Source organism: Dissoconium aciculare (genome assembly GCF_010015565.1).
Source record: "Dissoconium aciculare CBS 342.82 unplaced genomic scaffold K489scaffold_7, whole genome shotgun sequence".
Classification (NCBI taxonomy): domain Eukaryota; kingdom Fungi; phylum Ascomycota; class Dothideomycetes; order Mycosphaerellales; family Dissoconiaceae; genus Dissoconium; species Dissoconium aciculare.
Genome location: NW_022984957.1, coordinates 1,439,683 through 1,459,058, shown reverse-complemented (window position 1 = coordinate 1,459,058; position 19,376 = coordinate 1,439,683). Strand labels below are relative to the sequence as shown.

The 19,376-nt window shown below is 53.4% G+C and overlaps 8 protein-coding genes across 8 annotated transcripts; 1 reads left to right on the top strand and 7 right to left on the bottom strand.

The window, feature by feature from the left end:
- Positions 1-207: 207 nt before the first annotated feature.
- On the bottom strand, positions 208-2,040 carry K489DRAFT_243123 (MFS general substrate transporter). The gene is made up of 2 exons (XM_033599893.1): positions 597-2,040; positions 208-539 (listed from the first exon to the last, which is right to left on the bottom strand). Exons 1-2 carry the CDS (start codon positions 1,791-1,793, stop codon positions 318-320), a joined length of 1,419 nt encoding a protein of 472 aa, XP_033459467.1. The 5' UTR covers positions 1,794-2,040; the 3' UTR covers positions 208-317.
- K489DRAFT_242930 (uncharacterized protein) lies at positions 1,834-2,571 on the bottom strand. The gene has a single exon (XM_033599892.1). It carries the CDS (start codon positions 2,473-2,475, stop codon positions 1,915-1,917), a length of 561 nt encoding a protein of 186 aa, XP_033459466.1. The 5' UTR covers positions 2,476-2,571; the 3' UTR covers positions 1,834-1,914.
- A 1,643-nt stretch (positions 2,572-4,214) lies between these two features.
- Positions 4,215-7,083, bottom strand: K489DRAFT_358660 (uncharacterized protein; the record flags this gene model as incomplete). Its single annotated transcript, XM_033602588.1, has 5 exons — positions 6,619-7,083; positions 5,423-6,304; positions 5,251-5,362; positions 4,619-5,181; positions 4,215-4,555 (listed from the first exon to the last, which is right to left on the bottom strand). The coding sequence occupies exons 1-5, from the start codon at positions 6,638-6,640 to the stop codon at positions 4,215-4,217; spliced, it is 1,920 nt and encodes a 639-aa protein (XP_033459465.1). The 5' UTR covers positions 6,641-7,083.
- A 331-nt stretch (positions 7,084-7,414) lies between these two features.
- K489DRAFT_381185 (phosphoglycerate mutase-like protein) lies at positions 7,415-9,247 on the bottom strand. Its single transcript, XM_033605058.1, has one exon. It carries the CDS (start codon positions 8,950-8,952, stop codon positions 7,543-7,545), a length of 1,410 nt encoding a protein of 469 aa, XP_033459464.1. The 5' UTR covers positions 8,953-9,247; the 3' UTR covers positions 7,415-7,542.
- A 290-nt stretch (positions 9,248-9,537) lies between these two features.
- On the bottom strand, positions 9,538-11,578 carry K489DRAFT_381184 (uncharacterized protein). Its single transcript, XM_033605057.1, has 2 exons — positions 10,976-11,578; positions 9,538-10,909 (listed from the first exon to the last, which is right to left on the bottom strand). Exons 1-2 carry the CDS (start codon positions 11,135-11,137, stop codon positions 9,731-9,733), a joined length of 1,341 nt encoding a protein of 446 aa, XP_033459463.1. The 5' UTR covers positions 11,138-11,578; the 3' UTR covers positions 9,538-9,730.
- A 678-nt stretch (positions 11,579-12,256) lies between these two features.
- On the bottom strand, positions 12,257-14,568 carry K489DRAFT_381183 (PARP-domain-containing protein). The gene is made up of 3 exons (XM_033605056.1): positions 13,931-14,568; positions 12,634-13,873; positions 12,257-12,567 (listed from the first exon to the last, which is right to left on the bottom strand). Exons 1-3 carry the CDS (start codon positions 14,398-14,400, stop codon positions 12,445-12,447), a joined length of 1,833 nt encoding a protein of 610 aa, XP_033459462.1. The 5' UTR covers positions 14,401-14,568; the 3' UTR covers positions 12,257-12,444.
- Positions 14,569-15,130: 562 nt separating this feature from the next.
- On the top strand, positions 15,131-16,747 carry K489DRAFT_371264 (uncharacterized protein; the record flags this gene model as incomplete). The annotated part of the gene is made up of 1 exon (XM_033603223.1): positions 15,131-16,747. The coding sequence occupies one exon, from the start codon at positions 15,131-15,133 to the stop codon at positions 16,745-16,747; it is 1,617 nt and encodes a 538-aa protein (XP_033459461.1).
- A 974-nt stretch (positions 16,748-17,721) lies between these two features.
- K489DRAFT_371263 (uncharacterized protein) lies at positions 17,722-18,531 on the bottom strand (the record flags this gene model as incomplete). Its single annotated transcript, XM_033603222.1, has 1 exon — positions 17,722-18,531. The coding sequence occupies one exon, from the start codon at positions 18,529-18,531 to the stop codon at positions 17,722-17,724; it is 810 nt and encodes a 269-aa protein (XP_033459460.1).
- Between the last annotated feature and the right edge of the window lie 845 nt (positions 18,532-19,376).

Below are 19,376 nucleotides of genomic sequence, written 5' to 3'. Positions count from 1 at the left end.
ATGGGCGCAACGCACAGAAAGAAAAGTGTCATGAGACACTCCCCTCTCATAGCAAAGCGCAGTGATAGGCCCACTACCCAGACATGACTTGAACGCATATTTTTCGTTTGTCGCTTTTGCCGGCTCAGGGCACCGAGTGGTTCGAGACCGCTCAAGGTGCAGTGTTTGAGGGCCACCACCCAGACATTCAATCATCGCTTTTCGATTATGAATTCATTCTCAAACTCGATCCGGGCTTGATAGTCGAAGGGCACCAATAGTCAGGTGCAGTGTCAAGGGCCACCACCCGGACATTTTGGATGTCATCACCTCAAAGCTCAACGGGAAGTGCGCTTGAGACTCGCATTGTTGGATTTTGTGAGGGTGTCGAATGTAGATCGGATTGATATCTTTGAGATATGGAGATAGAGAGGACGGAAGGAAACGATAGGACTTACCAGGCAAAAGGCGATGGCACAGGTGATGCCCAAATTCTGAGCTTGGGTTTCGATCTGAGTGTAGACGAACATGAAAATCATGGTGAGCAGCGAGCCGATGATCTAAGGAATGATTAGCATGATGGACCATGGTCAAAAATTCTTCGTGTGTAAACATACCATAGTTCCACGACGGCCCCAGAACCATTTAGAGTTGCACATGTACGCAGCTAGGATCGGACTCGGGATGGACGCGACATTTCCAATAGCATAATCTCTCCAGCTCTCATTCACGGTTTGCGAGGGAAGTCTGCTCAAGTAATTTGGCAGGAAGACGTAGAAGAGCGGGTATGCGAGACCGATGAGCGCCCAGGAGAACCAGATGAGCGAAGTGCTAAGAGTCATCTTCCTTGTGGCGAAGAGGCCAGTGATGTGCTTGAACTGTGCGGAGCGGCGGCTGCCCGAATGTTGCCGAAGCTGTCCACACTCTTGGAGCTGCTCTACGGTGAGGCTGCATGGGCGATTGTACTTTTGCGCGATGTACTGCAGGCTCTTCACCACTTCAACGTCTTTGCCTTCGCCGACGAGATATTTGGGGGTCTCATTGAGACGGATGACGACGATTCGGAGGATGCTCATGACCAAGACCAGAGCACCGCTGGCGAACCACACGTATCTCCAACCGGCGTTGGTGCGCCAGTTGCAGACGTCGTCGACACCGGCGCAGCTGTATCGGGGAAGGAATGCCCAGGCAAATAGTCCGGTCACCAATTGACCCACACCCCACCAAGAGGCCATAAGGGTGACGAGCCATTGCTTGCTGGAAGGCAGGTACTCCAAGAATACGGCGGTATCCAGGACCAGATTTCCACCGCTGCCGAACGCGGACAGACAAACGAAAAGCCCGAGCACTTCCCAGTTGGGAGCAGAGCCGGCGACGATGCAGAAGATGGCCGAGATGAGTAGGGAGACGTTGAAGGCGTATTTCCGACCGATGATATCAGCAGACAGGCCCCAGAATAGCGCGCCGACCAACATGCCGACATAGACGGCGACGGTCAGACCGGTGGTGAAAGTTGGTTTGAATTCGTAGATGGCAGTCGGGGCAATGACGGACTGGACCAAGAGCATGAGAGAGTCGGCCGCGTAGCCAAACCCGTTCAAGACGAAGAGTTTCGCATGGTATGGAGTCAGACCGATCTCGTCAATGGCGTTGTTGACGAGATGCATCTTCTTGGTCAAGGCAGGATCGGACAACTCGTCGCCGAGGATGTCCACTTTGTTCAGGGACAAGTTGTCCGAAGGAGTTCCGGCCGGTTCAGGGTCGACATCCTTGCCTACGGCGACGGCATACTTTGGGGGCGCAGTATCATCCATGGTGCTTGGCGGCGATAGCCTACAGAGTTTCAATACTCGTAGGGACAGTCCTCAGGTAGGGAACAAACGATATCGAACAGAGGAGGACTAGGAAAGCAAAAAGCGGCGACGAGTCGCAGGATTATAAGATCGACGAAGGCGGAAGATGAAGCACGGTAACGTTACAGCAGGTGGTCGAGAGGACAATGCGCCAGCTCCCCCGGAAAGAGTGGCGGAAAGGGTAACGCACATTCTCGAAAGCTTCTAGTGAGGGAGAATTAGCGTCGCGAATGTGCGAAGTGAGGTTGGTCGCCCGCATGTCGACCGGGATTGAGGGTGCGGTGGTGTGCGCAGGGCCAAAATTCCGCTTGGTTTTTCTTCGCCCGCGCCGCGCCCAGCTCCCTGCGAGTTGCGCGACTAGGGCGTTCGCACGACATTTTTGGTTTGGCGAGGGCGTGTTGCGTGAGTGGTTGTCCTGAGATCCCATCGGGACCGAGCACCCCGCTTGCCTGGAAATGGTGTCGCTTCTTTGGTGGCTGCTGTCAGGCTCTAGACCCTTTCCGTGCAAATGTCGATTTCGTTTCCACGCACGTACGCCACACCAACAATCGCCTTGCGGCGTGGCCGAAGCGTGCGACGTGCATGAGAGGAACTTCCCGGCACGCGAGATCATGCAGCTGCATTGCTCAGATGGAAAGCCCATGTTGGCGGGGTTCCGCCATCCTGGTTGCTTAGTATTATCTTCATGGTTGATGGTTTGTCCCGTGCCAGCCAGCTCATGTGAAATGTCCCGTGAGACATGATCCTTCTCCTAGATCATCTGATCCGCTTCGGCCGGATCTGGTCTGGTTCACTGATGTCTCTTTGTGGATCTCAGGGAACAGATAGCCGAGATGTCAGATATCAGATATCCGCTTCTTTTTTTCCCTGCAGCTGCCGAGCCGTGGCGCGTCAAAATTGTGACACGTGCATCTTTCTGTAGCATCCGTCTCCATGTCGGAGGACGGGGCAGGTGCGTGATGTTGATATCGTACGCCAAAACCAGCCAGCGAGTGTGTACATCGTCGACCGAGTGGAGCATCACTAGAAACCAACGGCCATGGCGTCCACCATTGTCGTTCGAACAAATCGTCAACCCACGTCCTGATGAGCCGTGATGAGATGACGCTCACACACGAGATAGGCGGAAACAGTAGCCGAATTGGTAATGAAGCCAAAGGATGAAATATGGAGGGGACAGTTGACGAAACGTCGAAGAAACAGGACAAGTGCATAGGGCAAGTGTTACCGAGTGAGTGATGACAATGATGATGGGTTGCGATAAACGCACGGAGGTGATGCCATTTCGTCAAGGCCATGAGTAAGCAGAAAGGGCACGCAGTTACGCCCTTCTTGACCAATCTATGTATTCCGACTGCGATGCGACGTTGTGGAAAGCGAAGTCAACGGCAGCGATGAGGTGACGCTCGAGACATGTAGGAGGAGGATGCTGATGCCAATGTGGTGGCGTGAAGAATAGACAAGAGTGGAGTGTGTTTTCAATTGACGTCCTATCGGCCTCTCTCTTGACCCTTCACGCGAGCTCATCTACTACTACTCTACCGACAAAGTTGTACGAAGGTGCTGTAGGCTAACGTGAAATTCCGAGAGCGCGCGCTCTTCGCCTCTCTGGATACAGCGATGTGATAGAAACTGGATGCCACGTATAGCTGCGTGATTCTCATCTGACCTGGTTCTCCTCCTCTTCCTCAAGGCCGCAGTGCCTGACTAAATATTGTTCCTCTCCTCCTCAATTTCCCCTCTTCTTCCTCCTATCTCCTCCTCTCCTCCACTGAATCTCGACGCCGGTGGCAGTCCCGTGTGACCGCGACGATGCCGCCGGAGAAATGCAAATGTTGTGTTGTGGTGAATGCTGATGATGCTGATGATGGTATCGGTGATGCTAATGGGGATGACGGCGATGACTGAATAAAGGAAACAAAGGGGAAAGGGGGAGCAACGTATGGAGGACGAAATAGACAACAGAAAGTGCAACGCAAGAATGTAAAGTTGAAAAAACAGCCGAATCCAAGGACGCAGAAAGAGAAAGAAAGTCAGGAAACGCGAAAAACAACGAGGAAAATCCAAAGCTTGAACGCAGGAAACGCTAAAACGGCAGAAGCAAGGAAAGACCGACGAGAAAGTCGAGGGAGAAATAGCGCGGAATGCCATAGATGGCGCTGGCCGTGTAAATGGCGTTGGGATGTTGACCGCGTTGGGAGAAAGCATCACGATGCACATTCCCAGGGCATTGGAGATATCCGAGGAGCTAAAACTTGGCTCATCGTCATTCCATATCAACATAATCCCAACATCAGTAGCCACGCATAAGCGAAGTACCTAGGTGAGAATAACGCACATCGCTTGCCGGACCATCATGGCATTCGCACTGGTCGCTCCGACTCAAACTCTTCGCTCGCGTCCGCCCTCCACACCACGCGCTCCTCCAACAAGGGAGGAAGACGAGCGAGAAGGCGGCGGCGGCATCGGCGTCGGAGCAGACTGGCTGAGTCGTGAGGCCGGCGGCGGATGATAATACTCCTGATGTCGAGGATCCGGATAATGATCGTCCATGCCGCCGCCGGGCACAGGTTCGTACTCGTCGCCATCGTAATCTTCGTCGTCTTCGTCGTCGTCCAGCTCATCGCCGTCCTCGTCTTCGTCGTCGTAGTATTCCTCACCGGGTTCGAGAGGGTGGAGATTCGGGTCGTAGTCCTGGTGATGAGAGTTGATGTTTCCACCGCCTCCGTCGTCAGGATGTCGACCTCCTGAATTTGGCTGATGAGGGCCTCCGTGAGGACCGACACCGTTTCCTCCGGCGTTGTTGACGCCATTGCTGCCATTCTTGCCGACTTTGCCAGCTGCGCCGCTCTTCTTGTTCTTCCGACCTTTCATCTTCGCCTTTTCCAGCAGTCGTCGTTTCTCCGCCGCCTTCTTTCGCTCCTGGCGATCCTTAATCTCGTACTGTCGGATGAGGGCAAGCGGAGGAACACCATAGATGTCCTCGTATTCGCAGAATTCGCAAATCCACATATCTTCCGGCTTTATTCGACTGTGCCAATTTTGATACTGCTGCTGCTTCTGCCGGTTGAGTGCCTGCAGCGCATACTCCTTCGAGGGATTCCGACGAGGTCGAGGTTTAGGTGCCGGCGCAGGATTGACACCTGAATTCTGTTGATGATTTCCATTCGGGTTGGCGCCTGTCGAAGGTGCCGGTGGTGCCCGATTGTTGTACTGAGGGGTTGGGTTTCGAGAAGACATTGTTTGTGTACCATGCGATTTGTCAACTGGCGGCCCGGTGCGCGTCGGAGTCGGACTGCCAGTAGAGTATGCCGAATTTGATGGATGATGATCAACCAACTTGGTGGCACTGTCGGATTCACAGGTAAAAGTGAACTGTGTCTTCGGTGTGGTGCTGGACCCGGCACTAGCTGCAGACTGCAGAAGACTCATATTTTCTTTACCCTTTCCTACCGGCGTGAGCGGTCCTTGTTCTGCGGCTGTTTTGATGGCTTGTGAGATTATTCCTCCAGTGGTTTCGTAATCACCGTCTGCACGTCACAATGTTAGCACTTGCCGCCCAATAAAATCCCATTGTCTTTTCGGCTTACCCTGACCATGTTTGTCATCGTTCCCTCGCGAGGGAGCTCTTGGGTTGTATCCATTTATCGCATTCATCGTGCTGCTTCCTAGCGGCCGACGAGCGCGAGCCTCCTGTCTTCCATATCTGCCACGACCAGCGCCGCTGATACCAGTACCAGAGCCTGCGCTAATACTTCCTGAAGACGCATGGTTATAATGCTGTGGAGACTGTTGTTCACCCGCGGGAGTGTTGCTGTTGCTCGCATCTGCCGTCTCATCACCATGCCCATTGATGCCCATGTTTGCCATCTCCGCGCTCAATTGACTTTGGTGCAAGTTCGACACGCCCGAGAGTGGAATTTTCCGCTTCTTCTTATTCGATGTATTCTCGAAACTCTCATACCCATCTGCAGATGAAGCGGCGGACCCCGGGGGAGGCGGTTTGGTTGATGACCGCGACGCTGCGAGGAGTCGCTGATGGGGAGACTCGCCTGACTTCGCGGGTACACCATCGCCTTGAGGAAGTGGAGGATATCGAAAGTCGGGGTGATCAAACTCCACCTCTTCGTCACCACTGTCTCCGTGCTCGCCGCAGGTGCAATGACTGTGGACGGTGCGATGCTCGTGATGGTGATGAGGGCTGTGGTAAGAAGCGGCGTCGCCGTTGGTCATGTGAGCAGGCGAGGTGGTCGTGCTACCGTTCTCACGGGCATTGAAATTGAGTGTGAGTGCTCGCGGTGGCGGCTCGAGGGGATAGACGATCGTTGAAACCTGTTCGGGGGACAATTTCGACTTCAATCGACTCCTGGGAAGAGGCCTGATGGCTCGGTCGGGATAGACCAGGGAGGCAGTGTCGGGCGATCGGTTTATGGATGAAGATGGCGAGCTCGCAAAGTAAGCCGCAGCGTGGTCTGCAGATGGAAACAGGTCAGTATATGAGTTTCATGCTTGCTCTAGATGAGTGGGCCCAGCGAGGGATAGGATGTAGATGTCTCGGGATGAGATGATGGCGATGCTCGAATTCGTGAACGCCATCACATCGACAGAAGTCATCCCGAAGCCTGCATCTCGCCCGATGTATCTTCACATTGCGAAGAGCGCCGACCAGAGATGATGCTCGATCCTCCTTGAATGTATTAATCATTCCGCCCGCCTGATCGCACTCTCTCCCGCCCATCACTGATGTCGTCCATGCCATCACTCTCCTTCAGGGAAATGTACCCACCTTGCGCTCCGGCCATGCTCATGCTCTTTATCAACACGCTCCCAGCAGAGAGGATCCCTCCTCAGCAAAGCTGCCCAAGATGTCTCCAACGTTGGTGGATCCCAACTTATTATCCAAAAGTCCAAAACGTCTTCTGCAGGTCTGATAAGAGATGGATTTGTTGTAAATGCTGACGGCTCAGAAGGCGTGAAGCGATATGGAGATATTCAAAGATATCCGACTGTGAATAACGGGTTCATCAGTCAGAGGTCGTTCCACACTCCGGGGATCATGAAAATGGCCAAAGGATTTTCTGTCGTGCCCCATGTTCCCAGCAATCAGCCCGGCGGTCGATGGCGGACAATGACACTCACTTCGCTGCTTCCTTTAATCTGTCTTGATCATCGTCAGCGAAAGCTCAGGGACGATGAATGATGATGATGGAAATAGAGGACATGATGGTCCAATAGTAGAAGGGGCAGGACTTCGGAGCGGTCGGACTCACACACTTGATGATTGTATGTAATAACCCACAGACACAGACATGCACGCACGCACGCACACGCACACCTTTTGCTGTTTCGTGGAGAGAGCCCAAGTCCACCGCCCGCGGGCTTGGGGCCGGGGAGGGAGAGGATTACTAAGGCTAATTCCCCCCGTTCCTCGGTTTGGGCATTTCTGTCAACCCACTTTAGTGGTGATGACCTCAGGCAGCATTGCTAAACACGGCCGGGCTTGGATAAATATCTCTCTGCCCACCTGCCCTGCAGGCGCTGATACATCATTGGCTGACGTCGGAAATTCGTCGGTAGTATTGGCCGTCATTCAATATCTGATGCACATTATCACACGGTGGCATTGACAAAATCATGGGTATTATCATTCCGAATCGGAAATCTTCGGAAATAATGCCTAGGAATACAGAGTATCATTTCCATCTCCACATCATCGTCGAGCGAGCGACCTCCGCTTCCCGACCGTCTCGCCCTGTAGATCCTGCGAGAAAATCGAAAGAACATTGGTCGTGTTCTTGTACCCGACATCACAAGCCGTACTGAAATCTCCGATCGACTGGCCTCTCTCGCCCAGGAACTTCTTCATTCCGGCCGCCGAGCAACTCTCGAGCGGTCCATCGAAACAGTCGGGCAAAGTCTGCGGACTTCGGTTGACCAGCACTCGGTAGAAGGTTGGGTCGGTAGCGTTCTGGAAGCCGTCAGCCGCGGAGCAGTTCATCTTCTCGATGGCGACATTGGTCAAGAACGGGAGGATATATGAGCTGATCCACTGTCGGTGGTAGTTGATTCGGTCTGTCGGCATGGTGGCGTTGATGTTATTGCTGCCGGTCAGCTCGGAGTTGTTGAAGAGGCCAAGGGCCACGAGTACAGTTGGTGGGAGCTCGCGGTGAGTGAATGAAACGTAGAGATCTTGAGTATCATTGCTCGCAGGGGTGTCGAGGAGGTTCAGCGTCGCGTTGACCCATGGGAAGCCGATGGCACCGGAGTAAGGGCTGCCGTAGCCAGTATTGTAGTGGTACATGATATCCTGGCCGTACTCAAATTGCAGCCACTCGTCAGAGCGGAACAGGTCCAGCGAGCAGAATGGCGATTGTCCTCGGACCACAGTCTCGTAGCCACACCATTCGAACATGCCGACCACATCTTCAGACGTCCAGTTGAACGCGGGCGCCATGGATCGTAGGCGTGTCAAGATGGGCGTAGTGTATTTCTTGACATACTGACTGCTTTTCTTCGATCCAGCTGCGCCAGAGTAATTCGGGCATGACTTGTAAGGAGTCAAGCTGTTGGCACCCGTTTCCTTTCCTTCATCGATAGTCACCAGGCTGATTTCATCTTCTTCCATTTCGATGCCACGAATGAAACTTTCAGCACTGACGACCGTCCGCTCGGCACTGCTGGCCCAGACTTTCTTGGGCAGGCGAAGGTCATGGTAGCGATATGAGAGTTGAACACCCAACTGCGCAGCCTCCAGCTTGCCAGTACGTGTCAATTGTTCCTCTTCCTGGAACTTGGGCGCGCTCCACTTGCTCAAGAAAGACAACTGTGGGATCTTACTCCAATCGACAGTGGTATTCTTGAGCTTGCTCGAGAAGGGTTCCAAGTACGACTCGTAGTCGAAATCATTGGCATTGATGGCCGCGTGTCGAACTAGGTAAGCAGCACGGGTAACTTGGCATCCTTGCGGAGGTGAAGGATCGCGAGCTGGATCCGCAGGCTCGAAGTATGGCGCGATACCGGCGAGATGCTCGAGCGGGTTGAAGGTGTAGGTCGAGTAGAGAGGTTGTTGGTACAATGCTTGTGCCAAACCAAGGCTGCCAAGCAACGATAAGCACTTCATACTGGCGGAATATCTGGCACACCACGATGTTCGTGACGTGAATTGATTACCACAAGAAAAGATACGAAAAAAGTAGACACGATGTTCTGGCTATTGTCAAAAGGGAAAGGGAGGACGATTCTATTGTACAAATTGAAGGCAACCGGCTCAAAGTACTGGTTGACGAGACAACAACGAGGAGGAGAAACTCGTCACAATGACAAAACACTAGTACATGTACCTGACAGCAGTTCCCAATGATTGTTAGACTGTCGCGTGCCTAGTCCGGCGAAGTGATGCGTGCAGATCTTGACGTCGTAGGAAAATCTTGGAATGGCGGGAAGAGGCTCTGTGCACGAATGAATTTCTTATGACGCAACTGTTTGGGGAGAGCATTGCTGGCCCGGGCGCGCTGTGAAAGAAATTGGAGATGCAGCTCAACAACGCGAACTTTGCGCACCGCTCCACAACCACGTGATATAGTAGACGGAGCAGAGCAGAACATGAGGCCTCGCAAGCATACTCCTTTTCATCACCACGACAGCACGATTCAATCTACATTCTTCTATTCCATAGACATTACCTGAGAAATAAATACCCAAGTATTGGCTGAGGATGAGTAAGCACGATTCAATTCAACGGGTTTGTCATCAATAGTAATAGCTCTGCGCGCCAGCCGCGGTGTGTCCACACACATCGGGAAAAAGCTCGTGACAGAAACAAAATGTGGTATATACAAAATCAAAAATTTCCTAGCTTTCGTGGACCCCAGGCTCAGGGACAGACGCAATCGTCATCATCATCGATTGACGCCGATATGCGTCTGCGACGGAGTCCTCTCCACCGGCGCCGGCAATTCCACCGGTGCCATTGCCGACTTGCCAGGCAACTCCGCGCCGTGGTGGTGCGAGGACATTTCGTAAAAGGTGTTCAAGTTGGGTGCCTCCGAAGGGAAACGGTGTTGCAAGAGAGAGGATTTGCCGTCCATTTCCACGGAGCCATGTGAGCTGGCCGCGGCGGACACTTGTCGCTGACGGCGGCGTTTGCGGAAGCAGAGGAAGGCACCCAGTGCGATGAGGAGGAGCCCGGCACACACGCCGATGGCGAGCCCGACGATGCCGCCTGTGCTGAGGGCTTTGGTGCTGCTGCCGTCGCTGCTATTCGCAGTGGACGTCGTTCCGTTGTTCAACGAACTCGATGTAGATAGTGGTGTGGGAAGCGGGGCGTCCAATGGCGCGAGCGAGCCTGGTTCGACAGTGTTGGCGCGGAGGCAAGTGGCAACCGCGGTGGATTGAGGGAGGGTGACCGGACGAGCGTAGTCGGCGATGGGCAGGAATAGAGTAAGAATTCCCGTGGTCCACCAAGTGGACAAGGTATAGGTGTCGCTGTCGGCGGCGCCAATCTGCGTCCATATGAGACTGCCGTACTTTGTCTTGCACTGGGATGCCGCGACGAGAGATTTGGGGCCGGTGAGAGCTCCGCCCAGGGCAGGAGGTCCTGCGGAAAGCGATGCTGACCCGTTGAAGTATGGCGCACAAGATGAAGGGAAATTCGAGTTCACAATCGAGGCTATCTTCGCACAGACACTCGGCAATGAGTTTGCAGTAAGATTGGAATCCGGACCAGGAGTCGGGAGACCGACGAGCAGCCGGGCAGCGGCAGTTGCGGCGTTTGACATATCCTTCACACAGTTCGCGTCTAGGGTAGTCAAACAGTCACCTTTGTCTTTCTGCGCTCGTAGGAAGGTGTCGACAGTAAAAGGCAGCATCCAGAAATAGCAGACATCCCATCCGAGGTCGTAGTTGTCGGTGTAGTTAGCTCCATTCGTGTCAAACCAGAGCGAAAGCTCTGTCCGAGACGCATCGCCTGGTTTCGGTCGCGGCTGGTATACCGTCGTTCGCCAGCTGACGGGTGTAAATGAAAGATTGGTCGATTTCCCACCTTCGAGAATGTCGGGCGCGATGGTCTGGGAGCCCGTCTGGTCACGTCTTTGTTAGTCCATCGAAATGGCGATGTGAGAGAGTAGGTCTTTCGTGACACTCACGACATTGGGCGATCCGGCATTCGCCGCACATATCCTCGGAGTTCCGAATGTGCTATTGGAGGTGCCAGGCCCACCGCTGTTGCCGGCGAGGTTGTAGTTGAAATCTGCTGCCGCCACGCGCCCAAGTAATGTGGCAAGGATTGGTAGCAGAACAACTACCATTTTCGCGACACGACAACCTGGTAATTGTCGTGCGCGTGTGGTCAGACAGAGATGACACGCAGAGACGTTGGACTTGTCTACGGAGACCAGATCTCAACCCGAGGGCGGGCAATCGAGTACCAAATAAAAATCCCGACTGGGCGCCGCGCAGAAGGGGCCGAAAGGAAAAAGACTATGCGAAGGCGAACAGTGTAACAAGCGGCGGATTTTTTTCTTGCTGTAGTTGATGCTTACGATGGCGACAGCAAATGATTCGCAGAAAGGACAGTCGGCGACGAGCGGGCACGGCCTCTGATCGCCCTCGGACTACATATGAACGACTGTCCGACATCGAAGGGTGGCCAGATTTGCCGTGAGGAAAGAGAAGTAAGCAAGCCCCGCTTCCTCTCACGTCCAGCATCCATCGTGGCCACCACCGTGACTTTTGATTGTTGATGAGGCTTGAGCGTTGCGTAGCGTTGTGCACGGAAGCAGACTAGTGGACAAGCTGCAGGGAGGAGCACTAGCCTGCGATAAAGGAGCGCAGTCATCTCGCGTTCATCATGTTCTTGATAATTCCGTCGATCGGGGCGCGAGCGCGACGTAGTCCCCAAACGCGACAAGGGACTGCGTATACGAAGATCCTATCGCGAATTTCATTCATCGGAATTGCAATCGTAAGTCGAGATTTTCTCAGTGATCTAAGCGACATGAGAATCCAATGCCAAGTCCCGGGCCTGTGGTGATGTTGAGGTTTAGTCACACATAGTGGTCGACGCTAGCTTGGTCCCCGTAACCGAGAGCGCCAGGTACCAGCAGAGTCATCACATGCATCAACATCAATGTAGACAGAGCTGCCAGAACACCTGTGGACATCGTGCCGTCGTCCATCTCGTCTCCTGAACTGACGTTACCATCATATCTGCGCTGATGGTCAATACCCGTCGTGATTTCCATGTGTATGGACCACAGTTGTACATGTTGAAAAGGGATCCGGCAATGACAGTACGAATGGAGCGTGTTGGGCCCTAATTCGGGTCCGTATTGGCTGCCGACTGTAAATGGGCGTAAACAGGCGTTCAGTCCCCTCACCTATTTTTAGTTGCGTGCAGGAACAGGACATTCAAAGGCACACATTGTAACACAACTTTCGTATTGCTGATGGTATGATACATTTCCATTCTCGGAGTACAGGATCCATTATTCATTGGAAGACTTCGCTTCAGACACGTGGGTGGAAGCTATATGTGTTGCAGGAACGAGACTCTTCTCTCGTTTTCCCAAATGGGTTTCGAAAACGCGACAGGCGCGCGAATCGATCGTTCTCTTCACATCTTCACGCGCAGGAGATACCGGAGGCGGATTTGCGCGACATCGTAGCAGATGTATTCGTTGTACTGCAGGTATGCATTTGGCACATTCGTTGGACCAGGGGCTTTGGTCGTGTCAGGCTATAGCAGTCACGCGTTAGCGATCGAATTGTTCAGGACAAACATGGAGAAAGTGTTGGGACTTACAATCATGACACCAGCAAGATCAGGATGAATCGAAGCCGCGTCCTTCCAACCCAGAGGTGCTGTGGTACCTTTGCCCCATGTGGAGTACATCCCGCCCTGGATGGCGGTTTCGCCGGCGTTGTATGAAGCATTGGTCAGTTCTTGCATTGGAGCACCCAACTCAGCTTCACAGAGGAGGAGGAGCGCATGGCCGCCACTGATATGCGCGTAGCAGTAGTTGGCCGATTTCGATGCCATATCAGCTAAGTAAGTGCCTTTTCCGAACATGTAACCTGATACTGGAGCTTCCGGAGGCGCGATACGAAGTCCTTGACTCAGAATACCACCGTAATTTGTCGATCGCGAGCCGTGCCAGAGAAGTCGTCGGTCGCTTGGGATGGAAGCGAATTTGCTGGCCTTGAAACGATCGTGCTCGCCTTGACGTTCAATACGAAAAACGTCAAGGAGTTCGTAATTGTGTCCGTGAGTGGCGCCGCGGGTCTTGACGAGCAGGTCTTCGATACCCTTGAACTCATCCGAATCGCGCTCCACAGATGCCATGGACTTCATCTTCAAGCCTTCGTAGCGAGCATCCAGAGGATGGACATTGTCCGTAGATTTCTTCTCCATCTTGAGGATGGCATCGGCGTCCTTGAGATCCGTCAAACTTTCAAGCAATTGGACTTCCTTCTTGAGATGATCGATATCACTGATGATCGGTGGACGATTCCTTCCGAAGTCATGCGGGATGTACGAGTAGTACCGGTTGGAAAGATCCTCGCTGACTGTGTGGATGGGAGAGTTGTACTCTGATTGAGCAAGTGACGGGTCGTCCAGCACGGCGGCGAGCTTCTTCAATGCTTCGTAACCACGGGTGATTGTGGCTTTACTCAACTTGCCGAGAGGTAATTTGGCTGCATCATAGTTGAGTGAGGCCATGGTATTTGCGATGTGAGCTTGGTTGAAGATGAGCTCCATCAACGATGCAATGGGTTTCTCGAGTTTGCACTCTGGTGGCTCAACCTTGATCTTCTCGCCGCCATCGCCTTCCGACTTGGGTTTGACATCGGGTTCGTCGTCCGATTCCGGCTCGTAACTGCGCTCGACAAATACATATTTTTTCGGCTTCGGCTCGTCGGTCCGATCAGCCCATTTCAGGCCTGTCTTGTCTTTGAATTTTCTCTCGAAATTATTCATAGCATCGTCGAGCGTTCCGCAGCCAAGCAAGGCGCTTTGCCCGCGTTCACCGACCCTTCCCCATCTCCAGAGGTCATCAGCACATGTATACTAAGTTTGTTCTTGTAGTTGAGAGTCATACCTGCTCCATGTCTTGAATTCACCCTTGCCGTCTGTGAGGATTTGCAGCTTGTAAAATTTGTTGTTGTTGTTGCCGGCATTCGTTTGATTCAATGCCGCGTCGTATATTATACCGTCGTCGGGATTGACATAGACCGAATGGGACGTATTCAATGGGCAAATGTCGTCGACTGGGATCACGAGATTGTCGGAATGGGCAAATTGAGCGGAGGAGGTCTTAGGATCAGCTTCCTTCAACGCGTCGTCGGCTGGGGCATCGTCTGCGGCATCCTCATCTTCATCAACAGGCTCAGCCTTTGTTTTGGCAGCTTTGCCTTTCTTTGCCGCGGATTTTGTTGCTTTGTGATCATCATCAGCCGCTGTTGTTGAAGCTTTGCCCTTCCGGGCCTGCTTTTTGGGCGGGTCGGCCGCTTGCGTGTCCCCGTCGTCTGCCGGAGACGCGGCGCGTTTTCGCTGACGTAAAGCCGGCATATTTGGTCTGAAACAACGAAGTTACGAGGGTGAGGGAAGAAGAGTATGTCTACGTGGAAGAGACCGAATCGAGAGAGGGCAAGAGTTTGTTATATATTTGTGAGCGATGCGTCTGATCGGGTATTGGCATTGGCAATCCTTCCGCCGCCGCAATGATGTAGGTGCAGGTGAGCATTGATGAGACACAGCCCAGGGCCGGCCCAGCACAGTGAAGCGTAGGTGAAAGTGACGGGTCAGCGGAAGAAGCCGAGCACAAGCGCAGGCAGGTACGGCGATGTGACCAATCATTTTGCACCTGATGCCTGGCCTCATCCCCAGCACAATTGGCTGTTATTTATTATGCAGATTTCCATGGAAGGCGAACTTGAAGGCATGTGTCCACGCACATCATTCACAAGACTGCTCGTGACAGTGGGACTTCCTCCATTGAGATGAATCGTGATTGGCGATGTTGCCTGATTCTCTAACATCTTAAGCAGCCCTGTCTTCATCACGTGCTTGTGATATAAAGTCCTCCTCGAAGTCATCTGAGCGGATCTTCCTCGACATCGCGCCTGACGATCATATGTTCAGCTTCACGGACAAGACTCCTCGTTGACATACGGAGACATCCGAAGTCGAATCCAATACTAAATATTGCCATAAGATCGATCCAACATCACCTCGACATTCACTTTCAGTCACCTCTCCAACCCCGAATATCACCACCAGCCGGGTGGAGGCCAGCAACATGTCGCAACCACCACTCATCTTATCGCTTCCCCCAGAGATGATTATACAAGTCTCGAGGCATCTCACCACGGTAGAGCTTGGTCATTTGCGCGGCACGTGCAAACACATCGAACAGATCCTCTTCGACAGCTTCGCAAAGGAGTTCTTCGTCAAGAGGCAATTCATGCTACAGCAACACAGCTTACAAGCACTCCTGGATATCGCCAGCCATCCAACCCTGTCCAGATATCTTAAATATGTCATCGTCAGCGCAGAGAGGGTCAATAAAAGCGACTCGCAGCGAGTCCTCCTTCTGGCGGGCGAGCCCGACGCAGAGACGTTCCTGTGGTCAGGTCAAGCAAGAGACATGCTCGTTGAGGCTTTCACGAAACTGCCCAACCTCATCACGGTAGGTGTCCGAGATTATTCTGGGCCCAATCGATCCCGGGATGGTCCGAAGGCGAGATGGCGTAGCTACGGATGGTCCGTCGGTTTGGATCCATCGTCCCTCCATGAAGAATCGCGATCGCTATCGTTCCACAATACTCCCGATGCAGTGTCAATGACATTCTCCCTGGTTTTGACTGCCCTGGGCATGGCTCGTGTCCACCCTGAAGGGGTCGAGGTATTTATCAACGCCGCACACGGTTTGAAGGAGTCGGCGTTCAATGTAATCAACGGTCGTACGGGCCCTGCCGTGCGGGAGATCGTTGGCACATTGAAAGGGCTATTCCTGAATATCGGTAGCACGTATCTTGTACACATAGATTTGGCACCGATAAAAAGTTTTCTGGTGGCGGCGAAGAAGTTGGAAGCGCTCCGTCTCAACATGGTCAACTGCTCCTCTTCAGACCCTTTGCTGACATGGCTTGCAAAGCCTGCGAGCGAAACCGAAATTTCTACCAGGGACGTCGTGGCTGATCTTGACGACAACACGCTCCGACGGATAGTTGGGGATGAGGAACGGTTTCATGAGATTGATCGGTTGGATCAGTTTGATCAGGTTCATTTCCCGCCGGAATGGCTTCGCCAAAACTATCCTCCATCGCCAGAGTTTGCGAATCTCCAAAAGTTGGACATCGGTTTCGCGCGCCTGGCGAGCAGCACATTGCTGAAGCTTTTGACCAAATGGCGGATTCGAGAGTTTAGTCTGTGGAAGCTATGCGTTCTGCACGAAGATACAGCGCATGCCGGTTTCGAGGTCGTCAAACAGATTTTCCCAACCATTCTCAAACAGTTGGCCAAAGCATTCGCGTCAACCAGCCACGTGCGGACCATCATGATTGGTGATATCGTGGTTGGTCCGATGAGGGAAGATCGGAGTGAACAGAGATTCGTATTTGTTCAGTGTGCACCCGAAAGCGGTCCAACGGACGGTGTCGTGCCTCTGCTCCCGCACAAGTCGAATTTCAAGATCGAGTATCGCATGCGGACAGGTCGGACCGTAAGTGAATGGCTGGAAGATGCGGCGGAGCGCATTGCCCGCGTGGAGCAAATCAAAGTCCACTTGCTCGGACCCGGTCGATATACCGTGGCGCCGGACCGAGAACCTCGGCACACTGAGTCTGACGATGACGATGAAAGCAATTTTGACGGTGTCGATTTGATGGAAGACGACGAGGACATGAGCGACTAGTGAACGAGAAAGATCGAAACCAATCATGCATCTGAGAAGGCTATTCTTCCTCGCACTCGCGAGCCAACTCATAACCCCATGACGACTCTGCCAAGCGACGCCCAGCAGGGTTTTGTGTAGACACAAGAGCCACGGGAAACATCATCGATAAACCAACCCATCGACCGACTCAACAACGATTTGCCCCTTGCGTGTCATTCGACGCCCAAATGCTGCATCGGACACTTTGCATTTGCATAGTTTATGATTCCGCCGATCGTGGCATCGCACTTCAAAACAGTCCACATCGCCCTGCCGGCGAAGATTTTGGCGAAAAAGGGGGCCAGATGAGCTTTCGGCGGACGAGGCCATCCGGCAGGACGAATGTGCCGCTGGCGAGGGTTTCGAATCATACGTTGGATCTCATGGGATCGGAACGATAGGGGTCTGGGCATCGAGCGCGATCAATATGATCGTCTGTCAATTCAGCGAAGAGCATCGCACGACAAACAAGTTGTTACTAAATGATTACGGGAGAGAAAAAACGGAAGCTGATTTGTCCTGTGCGCAATTTGCGTAGAGCAGTAATCGCACTCCTGTTCAGCTATGTATGTGTTTTCGTTCGCCCACAACATGAAAGTCACGAATGATCGCCCTTGGAATACAGGTATCAGTCAAATCGGATGGGCTACTCCGATGACTAACCTAATAATCGGTCTCTGCGATGCCTCATGCAGTCCTGTTGCATCCAGTTCGTGAGTTTGTGAAAGGTAGAGTAGGATATCAACGCGGTTTTCATTCAGCTGTGGGAGTGTGTCTTGGCTTTTCGGTCGTGAACGGGAGCAGTCCGCTTCCAGAAAGTGAGTGATGGTCAGGGAAACGATCCTGAAGCTCGAAGTACGTTTTGCGAGATCCTCTCCATCCCAACGCCGCGAATCCGTAGACTTTCCCGGCCAGCCTCCCGATCGGGAGAAGGGCGCGACCGAGCCGAAGGTCTATCCCTCAAGGTTATCATTGCGAGTCGCGATGATCCCGTGGAGCAGCTCATCGACATACAGATCCACGGGTCCGCCGTTGGGACACTTGGCCTGGATGGTGGCGTTGATACACTGCTGAAAGCCGGAGCGGATGGTCGGGGACGCCGCCAGGCCGCCGGCGACGCTGCCGTTCGAGCGGAAGGTGAAAGTGTCGGTCGCGAAGGAGAAGGGCGGGGTGGCGCCGAGCACGCGGGTCTGTTTGACGGTGACGACGCACGGGACCGCCACGCGGGTCGCGGGCGCCGCGCAGGCGTAGCGGAACGAGCTGAGGAAGCCGCCCAGCCGCGTGTAATTTACGAGGTCGATGGCGTAGTCGAGCACGCCGGTCTTGCCGGCGGGGACCTTGGCGAAGTTCGGGGGCACGGCGGGCCGGATGAGGGGGAGGAGAGGGGCGGAGAGCGCGCCGGAGACGGTCACGAAGTTGGTGAAGTTGATGCGTTGATAACTGCCGACGGGACCGAGGGGCTTATCATCGAACTGTGAAGGGAACCACGAAATCGTTGTGTTAGTCTGGCGAAAATAACGGAGGAGAGCAGAACCGGATCGAGGAGGGGGTTTTCTTACGGTTGCGTTGGCGGGTTGGCATACGAAGGGGGCGCTGCCCCTGAGGAACTCTCTACCACAGACATCGCATAACCATTCCGGGTTTCTGTAAGGAGGATACGGGCTCGCATAGTTACAGTTGTCGGAGAAGTCGTTCGGATCTTGCGAGACTGCTGCACGGATCAGAGCCAGCAACAAGGCTCCGTAGAGCGTTGAGGTCCGCATGTTGTATCCGAATCAAATAGAGGGACAGACCGGGTGTGGCTGCGTAGACTTCGTGGCAAGGCAGGTCCAAGAGGATGGCTCCTTTATCACAAAGTCGTTTGCGGACCGATCTTATATATGAGAACAGACACCCATCATTCTCCAGTCCCATCACACCGTGACATCAGGACGCCTCGCGGGCCTTGCTCGATGGCGCATATGCCCCTCGCGACGATGATGCCCATCTTGCATGCATGAAGGGTGTCGTCTGAATCCGAACTCACGTCGCAGCCAGAGAAGAAGAAGCCAAAATCCACAGCAAACAGGACCGAAACGAATTCGGCAAAGAGTTCCGATGGGACAAAGTGCGGAGAAGAAAGAATTCCGCACGTGGCGGACGTTCTAGGTGATTTGAGTCTCACCTCGGTCCGGATCCACCAATGAACGGGCCCCCGCCGGGTTAAATTACCAGATGGGTGGATGTATGATGTGGTGCCTTGGTCCAATGGTCAGTATGGTGGAACTGCAGCAATCGTGTAGCTTCCTCCCCTCGGCGCCACAGCAGTAGGCCTCAGAAAGCAATTGCGCTTCTGAGAGTCGATTTACCACGTTATTAGAATATACAGTACATCCTTCGTCGCCAGGGCCGGGACAGGTGGATCTAGAAGAAGTCAAAGTAGCTTATCTCCAAGATTGGATGTCCGATATTGCATATAAGCGCTAGAGGCCGAACAGTCGCGTATACTTCGCCCTGGGCAAATTCGCGAACGGTTTCAAAAGAACGGAAAGGACAAGCGAAGCACAGACGAATCCCACTTCGTTCCGTGTGATGGATGATATGGAAAAGACACGTCGATTGATGAAGT